The 13,234-nt window shown below is 41.5% G+C and overlaps 1 protein-coding gene across 1 annotated transcript in view; it reads left to right on the forward strand.

The window, feature by feature from the left end:
• The window catches only part of LOC126184726 (probable medium-chain specific acyl-CoA dehydrogenase, mitochondrial), a 213,499-nt gene that overhangs the window by 133,142 nt on the left and 67,123 nt on the right, over positions 1–13,234 (forward strand). Inside the window, exon 8 of the mRNA XM_049927260.1 lies at positions 1,453–1,593. Within this exon, the coding sequence (XP_049783217.1) occupies positions 1,453–1,593 (141 nt within the window). The remainder of the gene's footprint in view (positions 1–1,452; positions 1,594–13,234) is intronic.

Raw genomic sequence — 13,234 nt, forward strand, 5'->3', positions numbered from 1 at the left:
GAACAAGTACTTTTAAGACAAGTAACATCTGAAAAAAGATTTGTAATTATCTAGATGACATTAAATAAAAGCTAATTAAAATATTTGAAATCTTTCAGTTGAGAAATATAGAAAAAAGTGCAAAAGAAATGGAAATATCATCATAAAAACACTACTGAGAAAGCTAAAGGATTGTTATCCAAACTTTGCATTGATCATTAGCAGTGCAATTACTTAAGAAATAGCTGAATATTTTTCTATCATTAAAATTGTACTCAATTTCTAGCTATGAGTTTCTTTTCTGTGGACCAAGGGCACAAAAATCGAGTTTTCAAATTGCTGAAAATGACTTTGAGAATTATAACTAAAAGTAGTATCTGGGTTCATTGTCAACAACTATTTTAAGTAAGTGAGTATCTTTACTACGTCGAGTGAGTGCAGGTACCAGAGTGTTATGCAGTTCAGGAAAAAACATTAGTATTTTATTAATAGCTCTAGACATAATCATGGAACAAGAGCCAGTATGAACTTGCATTTACTGAGGAAAAACAAACAAGAAAATCTCAGAACAGCATTCTCCATTAGGGAATAAAACTGTATAGTAAATTTCCAAAGAAGATGAGACAGATTATTGGTAGTGAAATACTTGTATTTAAAAAGGCAGCTAAAATATTACTTAGAGAACTATGGATGTTGTCATTGTCCCCTTTCAGTATTAACCACTACTCTGTCACATTACGTCACATGATCACAACATAATTCTCTTAAGAGAAAAGCATGTGCTAAGATCTATGTGATGCTAGTGACTTTTCATTCACGTGAGTACACCATCTCATAGAATGGGGGGGGATGTTTAATCAGTTTGCAAGGGACCGTAGCACAGCATGTTTGTGTTCATGGAATTACTAGTAATTGTCAATAGCATGTGCAATGATAATGTAGAGATGTGAAGAACTGGTACAAATCTACTTTTATATCAAACATTATCTTGTGCAAATTTTGTATAATGGAACGGATGTTATACAATAGTGCCCAACTGACCAAGGCAGTGCAGGTGTTAAGACATTTTCCTCATATTAAGTAGAATGAAGATTGCATGAAATGATTTATGCAAACCTAAATCATGATGACTGTACAGTACAAACACTGGGATTGTTCCTTTGACAGGGTTAAGACCTACCACTGTTCTGTCCTCTTGAAAAGCATCACATATGCTATGTGTATGTTGCCAGAGGTGGCAGTTCTGTACACTAGATTTTGTGCCCTGTATACCCCCAAGGCACCTACTAATTTAATTGTGTGTTCTTACTTCTAAACTATAAATGCACAATAAGTAAAATTTCATTACTTGTTATCATGCAGTTATAATCACCAACAGTGAGTGTACTTTAAATAAAAGAGGTATTTGTTTTGAAGCTGCAATTGTTTATATAAATATATAATTTATTAACGTTATGCTTTGTTCATTAACAGGAAATTAATATGGGTCAACGCTGTTCTGATACCAGAGGTATAACATTTGAAGATGTTAGAGTACCAAAAGAAAATGTCCTCCTTGCTGAGGGAGCTGGATTCAAGATAGCCATGGGTGCTTTTGATAAAACTCGGCCTCCGGTGAGTCTTTGTGAAACAATTATAAGTAACTTCTTAATAATCACATTTTACAGTTCAATCTAGTATTGTTGTAGAAGAACATGTGCAATTGTTCTTCCCTCATCTGCACTAGGTAGGACAATTTTTAAAGTTATGGAACAAGTTTCACAGTGAGACAAAAGAGTGCTTACACAGTCTAGTCATGCTGCCTCTGGGGAATTCAGTGACTGTAATGCAAACTAAATTTAGCCTTGGGTCACACAAATATTTTTGACTTCTGAACAAATCCTCATCAGATTATCTGTTTAAAAAGAAAGATAAAGCAGAATATTACAAGGAAACTTTTTTGACAAGTAATCTGATGACTTGCTGAGAAGTTGAAACTGAAAGTGATACCAGTTAAATGTCTCTACAACACACTTACTACCATAAACCACAGAAGGCCACAATTCAGAAATATCTTGAGTCAGGAAAAGAATCATATTTTTGTTTTCCATTCTAATAGTAGAAAACATATCAATTATGGCACCATCTGAATCTTGCATTTGACATACATTTCATGGAAAATAGGGTGATAGTATAGGAATCAATGTGTATTAAAAGTAGTTCAAGAAATGATTTATTCCAGTAGCTAGTAAAGTTTTGTGTGTGTGTGTGTGTGTGTGTGTGTGTGTGTGTGTGTGTGTGTGTGTGTGTGTGTGTTTTACACTCTACCAGAACTTTCCTACTATATTGTCTTGCGAGTAGGGTTTACATGCGAGTCATGGGTAACTAGTTTTCAGTGGGATTGATCGTAAGTGGTTGAAAGGAGACGGCAACTTGGCTATATCACCATTGATCTCTCAAAAGCTTTTAATATGGTAAATCACATTACGCTATTAATTAAGCTGTGAGGACTGGGATTGATGCAAGACTAGTGAGCTGTATAACAGTGTATGTTCCCTCATAGAAATAGGTCATAGATTTTTCTGTTTTGTGTATGATATTTTTGAAAGAAGAGAATCTGAATTAATACTTTTCAGTAATGATGTAATACTAGATAAGTAAATAAAAAGCACAGAAAAATTCAAGCTGATGCAGAAGGACTACGAAGTCACTGACAATACAGAGGGAATGATATTTTTGGGTCATGCAGAGGAGATAGCATTAGCATAAAATAGGTGTACAGTCATCAGTTCTGTTATTTGTGATTAACTAGAAACAGATGATATCACAGCAGGACAGCTATGCTGATAGCTGGGTGATAATATGAATGCTGAGAAGTTTCACTGGGGTCTGCATATAGGTGAGGCAGCAAACAAATCATGGATGTCTCTTATACATGTCGAAAAGGTTACAGACTGTAGCTTGTAAGGTCACATTTTGAGTATGCTGCAGAGATATGGGATTATGCACAAAGATACCTTTGAAAGGCAAGGAGCGCAACAAGAGGCAGCCACATATGTAACAGGAGACTACAGCAGGACAAATAGTGTCAAAGAAATGGGAAAGCCACACACAGAAGGAAAAGAGGTAATCTTGAGGCTATTTACCAAAAATAAGTGGGTGAATATATTGGGTAAGATGTAAGATATAAGATATAAGCTGGACACAGGAGGAGTATTTAAGGTAAGGAGATAAGGTCATTATGAAGTGTGTGTTAAATTGTGGAACAAAAATGGTTGTAAATACTCATAAGGTGATAAAAGAGTAAAGGATTATAATAGTTTGGCATGGGATATCCTATGTTCATCACCTTGACAACAGAAATATTTGTAAGCATAAAAGTTTTTGTCCTTTTTTTAGCTATGTGCAATCAAGCTACATATAGTAATCAACATAAGCTTTTGTCTTAAGCAAGCTGGGTGTTCATCTCTTGTACAACTAAGTTTTTTCACTGCACTATCAAAGTACTGATATGACAGACACACAGGAATGTTAACAGCATTTTTTATCTACTAGTTAATCCTCAGTACTGCAAACTTCAGAAATTGCAGTCTAAGAGAATGGCTAAGAAGACTTTGTGGAGTTCTTCTTCTTCTTCTTCTTCTTCTTCTTCTTCTTCTTCTTCGTGTTTCTGAATTTTATGAACAACTGTTTCTCTTTTCATATTATATAGTTTGCTAGATGCCATTAAATAAAGACATTGTGAGAGTGACAAACAATGCACTTGGTACATATCAATTAGTTGATTAAGTTGGAGATGCTCTTTGTCAAGCTAACGAGAACAGCTAAATCAATGTCTTTGCATTATGATTTTTAGCTGTGTGTGATAAAAGCGAACACTATCATACTACCATCTATGTATAAAACACATAGATCAGTTACTGGTGTTTCTAAATAATTGGTGACCCCAAAGAAGAAACTGCATTCTCATGTATAGGTTATTTGCATTGATTTGCACAGATACATTCCATTATGGCCAAATTGAATAACCTACTGTATACCATTGATTTTAGAACCTCAATCTTGTGTTTAATGTCGTGGATGGTACCATGTCCATCTTCTGTATTTCAACTGCACCACACATCAAACCAATTCCAAACAGCATGATAACATCCACACCTGTTTTACCATTGGCAGTTACAGTGATGCAACCAGAAAACAACACTGTGCACAGCCATGTTTCAGTGACATTAAACTCAACATTATCATTAACATGCTACTGGTTCCAGTCCCTCCATCTACATACCAAAGCAACAGACATTCCACCCATCAGATGTTTTAGTCATCTTGCACCATATTTACAATTATGGTCTCTGTTGTTTGCAGATTTTTTGTTGGGAAACTGCAATGGCCTCCAACAGTTCACTTTAGTGATCAGTAACCTATATCAACAAGTAAATTCTTTAGTGTCTGATAGGATACTATCTCTCCTCTCCCCCCCCCCCTTCCCCCCCCCCCCCCATCCTCCCATCCTCCCATCCTCTTCAAGATGCCTACAATACTCTCAAAATGGCACTGATTTAACATTGCACAAAACCAATGGATCAAATGCTCACTCAGATTCCTTACCAACAAGAGGCGTGGTGACAAGACACCATATGAATTCTTGAGACATTTTCATAGAAAAGTGTCTGAAATAATACTGGCATCAATCATTCTATTACACATCTGGCAACAATAACAGCTACCACGCATTCAGTCAACATTAATTGCTCATGAAGGATAGCCATTATGCAAGTTGCAGACAGAGGGCACACCACACTCAACTCATGCATCATGGTGGCCACTGTGGCAACCATCATTCCTGCTGGAGAGAAGTGACCCGTGCTGGACCAGTCCAATGAGTTGAAACTTTGGAGATTCTTGGGTACGATCAATGGTCATCAGGCAGCAGCAAAGTCTCCATGTCACAATCAAGAAGATAGCTAAGCATCTAGAGACAGTGTAACTATGAACTGTGGCTGCAGATGGCATGTGTAAACACCACACCCTTGCACCCCAGTCTTACAGTTATCAGCTACCTAGTGCAGAAATCTGCTTGTTTCAAACACATTTTGGTTAAAAGCTGTGAAGTGCTGAAACTGTTTTCATACTCAAATGCCAAATATAATCTGGTTTAGGTGCAACAGATTGTGACAGCCATTTGCAGCACCTACCACAGAGGACCAATCGATGCTCTACATTACACACGTCATATACAACTACGCACTGTACTACCAACTGCAGTAAAACATTGACACTGTCGCCTCCAGCAACATCACAGAGGCTGTTTGTTAGTGACTTTTCTTCAGGCTTACTGTTTTTAATTGACATGGGATTGGATATCAGCATTCTGCAGGCCGTGTACTCTCCTGATGCTAAGCAAGCCAATGCAGTCCCTTTAATGGCAGTCAACGATTCTGTCACACACACACGTATGGTTCCAAGATTGAGTAATGTCAATCAACACAAATATCCATTTGCAGTACCAGCGAGTCTGACACCAAAACCCAACCAATTTTGGGCACAGTTTTCTCACAGAAACCATTGACCATGGATTACGGAATGCTTGCCTCATATATTCTATCAATGGGCACACTATTTCCAATGTAGAGGGTCATTTTGCAGTACATGCCTTTCACATGGTAGGAAAAACAGTGCACTGTCAAGCAATGACATAGCCAGGATTTTGTCACAGAGTGCGGGGGGATCCGATTTGTTAGAGATGACCATAAAAAGACTAATTTTTTCATTTATTCTTGAAATTTCCTTATAGATTAATGAAGTATTTTATTCAACAATGGTCTCAGAGTTTTCACCAAGTGGAGATACAATCTCCTTAGTTAGGATTGCTGCAATATGGCAAACCACTAAAAAGCATTCATGCTCCAATCTCCCTTTACCCTTCACTCTGAATTTGAGCTGAGAAAGTGATCAGGAAGAGGCAAGCATAAATTTTTTGGGACACCATGATTATTACCGATATGGCTTTTGGACTAAAGATGTCTCTGTTTGATAGAGAAGCTAGAACAATTAGACACACGCTTAAACGGGGAAATTTAGGAAAATGTGTGGCTGGATCATTATGGATCCTTTGCATTTTCACCACCAAAAATTGTTCTCTCACTTCTTGCAAAATAAGGAAGATCATTGTTTGCATTAAAGAACATCCCGGCAGACAAAAGCATGAGCCTAAATGAGGAGAATTAGGGTTATTATTTATTTATCATATGGCTTTAGTACCGGGAAGCTTCAAAGAGATGCTCAGCTCACCTTCTATGCAGTTCTTTTCAAATGAAACAACAAGCTCATTGTTACCAATCACTAACACATGTAAATCTAACTGATGATGGAGGTTTAAACCTTCAAAATGCATTGTGGATACAAATAAATCAGTATTTGTTTCTCCACTACATAGTGCCACAAGTTACCCCAAAATCATGAGACAACACACACGTCATACTATTTCAGAACATGGTTTTGAGGAGTTTTTTTGTTTTGACTAAAAACTAAATGTATGTCTAAAGGTGAAAATAAACAAGTAAAATAAAGTACCTCCATTGGTCACACATTCCTTCCTCTATTGTAACACATCACATGCAAACAAAGATGGTGTTGGGAAACTATTAAATGCAAAGAACATATAACAAAGAACTCCACAATCCTTTAAAACTTAATCCAAATAATGTTATCATAAATTCTTTGTATTTCGGGACAATGTTTCTGTTCTGTGTGAGATGCTGACTAATTCAAGGGGCATACAAATCCTTTCCTGTCAAGTTTATATAGCTCAAATTTCATAATCATGTATGTGTTACAGTGAAACACCGAAATCTGGAGAATCTCGACTTTCACCGGAGAATGTCAACATTCACATAGTCGCTTAGTGTATGTCCGAAATATTTGCTATATACCCTTATTTCTGACTTACACCAGTAAATGTTGACATTCACCATGCACCAATGGTGAATATTGAACATGTTGGAGATTTATATTTTCTTCTCAGTCATTCAGTCACTACAAAACGTCACAAGGGCAATGTAATTTTTTCGCCTCTCTTTCTGAAAGGAATGACCAAGAATTTAAAATACACAGTACATTCTACATGAGAAAAGAAAATAATAGTTATAAAAAATTACTTATGTGATTCAAATCTGATTTATTGTAACAACTTAAACTATTATGACACTTTGAATTGCACAAGGGTCCCTTGCTTTTACAAGTGGAACACTTCCTTTTGCAATAACAGCATGTATAGCCTTGTCCCTCACTTATCGAATTAGCTGCAGCTGCTTCTCTCAGTGACATTTCTTGAAAAGAAATATTATCTATGGAAAGTAACCTTTCTTTAGAAATTATGAACTGATTGTGTATGTAAAGCTGCTTGAGGGTACCATTTTTATTTGCCAGTTTATAGAAGTTGGGGTCTTCTATTCCAACAACAACCACTAACACATTTCAGCTATCCGTATGACCACGGTCGACATCAGGGACTTGTATTTGTACAATATCACCAATTTGAGCTGGAGGAAACTTTTTATGAGGTTTGTAACATCTTTGGCTGTGAAAGATAATCTTCTGCTGCAAGCAAAACTCTTTTTGTAGATATCAGCTCATGTTTTTCAGACAGAATTTGATGTGAAGACATTGTAGGCTGTACGTCCTCTTCAATATTTTTCTTTGGAATATGGTTTTCAGTACAACCACACCTCAAATTTTTTTATAAGCATTAACTGTTTCTTCATGCTGTTCTTCGGTTTCAGAAGTATTGGCAATTTCTTTGAGTTGTTCTTTAGTTTCAATATTTGCAATTTGTTTGCCAGGCAAAAAAGACGAAGCTATGTCTCGTTTTGTTTTAACGCCAAACATGTCTTCATAAGGACTTTTTTTTTTTTTTAGACGCAAAACTGCAATGGTCATTAGTGCCCAGTCTGTGACTTAGGAGAAGTTAAAAAACGAAAATGGAAACCAGCAGCAATGGGTACGAAACTAAAAGCAGAAGGAAAGCTTAAAAGAACACTACAGAAAGGGGTTGGTTGTCCCCAAAAAGAGCTTCAAATGACTGACGTAATCTCACTGGCACTAATAAACTCGAGAACGCGATCAGCTGAGTGCGTGTCATCTGCTAAAATGGACGATATTTCAGGCGACAGCTGTAGACGGGCGCGTAACTGAGTAAAATAGGGGCACTCAAGTAAAAGGTGTCTTACTGTCCACAGCTGAGAGCAGTGGGGACAGAGTGGGGGGAGGATCGCCACTTAAAATATGTCGATGGCTAAAAAGACAGTGCCGTATATGGAGTCTAGTTAAAATTACCTCCTCCTGACAACACGTTCGGGAGGAAGAGGTCCAAGCACAGGGAAGAGCTTTCACATCCCGCAATTTATTATTGGGAAGTGTCGACCGATGTGCGTGCCATAAAAGAGTAACACGACGACATAAAACGCTCCATAGATCGGCGAAGGGAATCGATCGAATAGCTGGCTGAAGAAGGGAGACTGCAGCCTTGGCCGCTATATCGGCCACCTCATTGCCACAGATACCAATGTGTCCTGGGAGCCAGAGGAACGCCAAAGATGCCCCCCAAATGGAGCAAGCGCAGGCAGTCCTGAATCCGGTGGATCAGAGGGTGGACAGGGTAGAGAGCTTGGAGACTGAGGGAAGAGATGAGAGAATCTGAACAGGAAACATACTGTATACGCTGATGGCGGCGGATGTATTGGACAGCCTGAAGAACAGCATAAAGCTCCGCAGTATAAACCGAACACTGGTCGGGAAGCTGAAAGTGATTTGGGGTGTCGCCAACAATATAGGCACTCCCTACACTTAACGATGTTTTCGAGCCATCAGTGTAAATAAATGTGGCTTCATTTGTGCACAGAGCAGCAAATGCCCGATGATAAACAAGTGAAGGAGTACCATCCTTGGGAAATCGACAAAGGACACGGAGCAGGCAGATCCAGGGACGGAGCCAAGGCAGTGCTGTACCCCAAGTTGTCAAGAAGGTTTTAGGAATGCAGAAGGAAAGAGAATGGAGCAGTTGATGGAAGCAGACTCCCAGTGGTAGTAGGGAGGAAGGGTGGCCTGCATACCCTAAATCCAAAGAGGCGTCGAAAAAACTGTCATGGGCTGGATTAGCAGGCATGGAAGACAGATGGCTAGCATAACGACTCAGAAGGACAGCTCACTGATTGGACAACAGAGGTTCAGCAGTCTCAGCATAAAGGCTTTCCACATAGCTGGTGTCAAAAGCTCCAGACGCTAAACATAATCCACGGTAGTGGATAGAGTTGAGATGCCAAAGAATAGATGGCCGAGCAGAGGAGTAAACTATGCTTCCATAGTCCAATTTTGAGCACACTAAGGTGCGATAGAGGCGGAGAAGGACCACCCGGTCTGCTCCCCAGGAGGTACCATTCAGGAAACGGAGGGTGTTGAGGGATTGCAGATAGCGAGCCGAAAGATACGAAATGTGGGAGGACCAGCACAGTTTTCTGTCAAACATGAGACCCAAGAATTTAGCGTCATCTGAAAACGGAAGGTTGACAGGTCCTAGATCTAAGGAAGGTGGAAGAAACTCAGTACGATGCCAAAAATTAACACAAATGGTCTTACTGGGAGAAAAGCGGAAGCCTGTTTCGATGCTCCAAGAGTGGAGGCGATCAAGACATCCTTGAAGAGATCATTCAAGAAGGCTGGTCCATTGAGAGCTGTAGTAGATTGCAAAAACGTCCACAAAGAGGGAGCCCAAGACATCAGGAAGGAGACAATCCATAATTGTGCTAAGTGTTGTACTGTTTGCCATTGCCATAAGTCCAGAGCCCTGGGGTACTCTGTTTTCTTGGGATAAAGTACGGGAGAGAGTAGTGTTCACCCGCACTTTAAATGTGCGCTCTGCCATAAATTCGCGAAGAGAAAGGGGCAGCCGACCCCGAAAGCCCCAAGAGAACAGTGTGCGGAGAATGCCTGTCCTCCAACTGGTATCATATGCTCTCTCCAGATCAAAAAATATTGCTACTGTTTGGCGTTTCCGGAAAAAATTGTTCATGATATAAGTGGAGAGAGCAACAAGATGGTCAAATGCAGAACAATGCTTTCGGAAACGGCATTGGGCAGCTGTTAGACTGCGGGACTCCAGCCACCAAGCTAAACGGCAATTCACCATACGCTCCAAAACCTTACATACACTACTCATGAGAGAAATGGGGTGATAGCTAGAGGGGAGATGTTTGTCCTTTCCAGGTTTCAGAACAGGAATGACGATAGCTTCCCGCCACCGTCTGGGAAAAGTATTGTCGGTCCAAATTCGATTATAAAGGCAAAGGAGATAATGCAAACTATGGTATGATAAATGCAGCATCATTTGGATGTGGATACCATCCAGTCCTGGGGCAGAGGAATGAGAAGAAGAGAGTGCATGTTGCAATTCCCGCATGGAGAAAACAGTATTGTAGCTTTCGCGATTTGGAGAGGAGAAAGCAAGAGGTTGCACTTCCACTGCACATTTCTTCAGGAGAAATGCTGACGGGTAATTAGAAGAGTTCAAAATCTCAGCAAAGTGTTGACCCAATGAGTTAGAAATTGCGATGGGGTCCACTAATGTATCATGTGCGACAGTGAGCCCAGAGACCGGGGAGAAACTAGGCACACCTGAGAACCGTCGAATCCGACTCCAAACTTCCGTGGAGGGAGTGAGGGTGTTAAATGAGCTAGTAAGGAAGTCCCAGCTTGCCTTCTCGCTATCGCGGATGACGCGACAGCACCGAGCATGGAACTGCTTATAGCGGATACAGTTGGCCAAAGTAGGATGGTGTCTGAAAACACCAAGAGCACGTCGCCGCTCACGTATTGTCACGGCATCCCTCGTTCCACCAAGGAACTGGGGGGCGCCGGGGCAATTCGGAGGTGCGAGGTATTGAACGTTTCACGTAAGAGTAACATCTGTAATATGAGTGATCTCATCGTCGATGCTAGGAAAGTGATGGTCATCGAATGACGCTAGAGATGAAGAAAGTGTCCAATCGGCTTGTGCACACTTCCAGCATCTTGGGCACATATATGGCAGTTGAGGCTGCAGTCGAAGGACACATGGAAAGTGGTCACTCGAGTGTGTATCAGCAAGGGCGAACCATTCGAAGCGCCGAGCTAGCGGAACAGTACCAACCGAAAGGTCCAAATGAGTGTTGAGGCAAACAAGATCCGCTTGGTGGAAGACGTCTTGCAATAGTGAGCCACGCGGACAAGGATGTGGAGATACCCAAAGGAGGTGGTGTGCATTAAAGTCCCCAACCAGCAAATAGGGGGGTGGCAGCTGACCAAGAAGTTCAGCTCGTGCCATTGGTGTGGACGATGGAATGTATACAGTACAAAGAGAGTATGTGTATCCAGAAAGGGAAAGATGGACAGCGACTGCTTGGAAGGAAGTGTTTAAGGGGATTGGGTGATAATGGAGAGTATCATGGAGAAGAATCATGAGTCCTCCATGGGCTGGAGTGCCTTCAACAGAGGGGAGATCAAATCGGACGGACTGAAAATGGGGGAAAACAAAGCGGTCATGGGGACGCAGCTTTGTTTCCTGAAGACAAGAGATGACCGGCGAGTAGGATCGTAAGAGGTTTGTCAATTCCTCCTGATTAGCTTGAATGCTGCAGATATTCCAATGGATAATGGACATAGGGTGGACAGAAAATGGAAGAATGTGACCAAGGTTGCCGTCAACTCAACGACTGCTCAGAGCTTGCGACCGACAGTGTGGAACGGCATTGAGCCGAAGGCAGAAGATCCTGATCCATAGATTGTTCGGGAGCAGCTCCTGCCACCAGCGATCGGCCAGTTGATTGGCGACACAGAATACGGCCGACGGTGGTTACCACCAGGTGGTGCTGTAGATGAGACACGCTGTGGCGGAGAAGGAGAAGAACTGGGTTTCTGATTAGTCTTCTTGGAAACATGATGTTTAGATGAAGGGGGAACCAATGGTTTTGAAGTTGGGGTACGTAAAAAGTCTTCACAAGTATGCTCTTTTTTGGAAGTCCGGGTGTCTGACTTTTGGGATCGAGATTTAGCAGAACCCGATGAATGGTGAGCCATAGAGTGAGCAGGCAAAAGTGGGGAGGTTGAACGGGCAATCTTTGCGCTGGCTGAGCTGATGACTGTGTCACTAAGGGTGAGATCACAAGTCTGCGTGGCCACCTCCTTTGTTGGCCAAGGAGAGGCAAGGACAGTGCTGTATTTTCCTGTCTGAGGCACAGTGGTCTTTCGACTGGCGAATAATTTTCAAGCAGCAAAGGTCTACACCTTTTCCTTCACTCTGCCCCATTTTTAAAGACGAAAAGCTCATTCATGGAATCAATCTCTTGAGGAAGCAGCGTGGTCACCCATACAGTTGATGCAACGAGGGGATGGAAGTGGACAAGCACCCTCATGGGCATCCTTGCCACACGTAACACATTTGGCCAGGTTGGAACAGGACTGGCTGGTATGACTGAACCGCTGACACCGATAGCAACGCATAGGGTTTGGGACATAGGGGCAAATGGAAATTATCTCATAGCCCGCTTTTATGTTCGATGGGAGTTGAACTCTGTCAAATGTCAAGAAGACAGTATGGGTTGGAACGATGTTTGAGTCAACCCTTTTCATGACTATGAACAGCTGTTATGCCCTGGTCAGACAGGTAGTGTTGAATTTCCTCGTCGGACAATCTGTTGAGGGAGCGTGTATAAATGACTGCACATGAGGAATTTAAAGTGCGGTGCACTTCCACCCGGACAGGGAAGCTGTGGAGCAGTGAAGTACGCAGAAATTTTTGTGCCTGGAGGGCACTGACTGTTTCTAACAACAAGGTGCCATTCCGTAATCTGGAACAAGACTTTACAGGACCTGCAATTGTGTCGACACCTTTCTGAATAATGAAAGGGTTGACCGTGGAGAAGTCACGACCTTTGTCAGACCGAGAAGCAACAAGGAACTGTGGCAACGATGGAAGAACTGTCTGCGGCTGAGACTCGGTGAACTTATGCTTGTGAGCAGGCATAGTGGAAGATGAGGAAACCATTGCGGAAGAATCCCCCATGATTACCGGCATCTCCGATGGCGCGCTCCTCCCTTGTGAGGGCCTTCTTTGAGGGCACTCCCGCCTTAGGTGATTGTTCACACTGCAGGTCACACCTCCTGACAAACGGATGGAGGGACCAATCGGCACTTTTGGAAGGTATCAGCTGGGGCAGTCACCCCTCCCTGGGCCTGGTTGTTACCA

Source organism: Schistocerca cancellata, chromosome 4 (assembly GCF_023864275.1).
Source record: "Schistocerca cancellata isolate TAMUIC-IGC-003103 chromosome 4, iqSchCanc2.1, whole genome shotgun sequence".
NCBI classification, from domain to species: domain Eukaryota; kingdom Metazoa; phylum Arthropoda; class Insecta; order Orthoptera; family Acrididae; genus Schistocerca; species Schistocerca cancellata.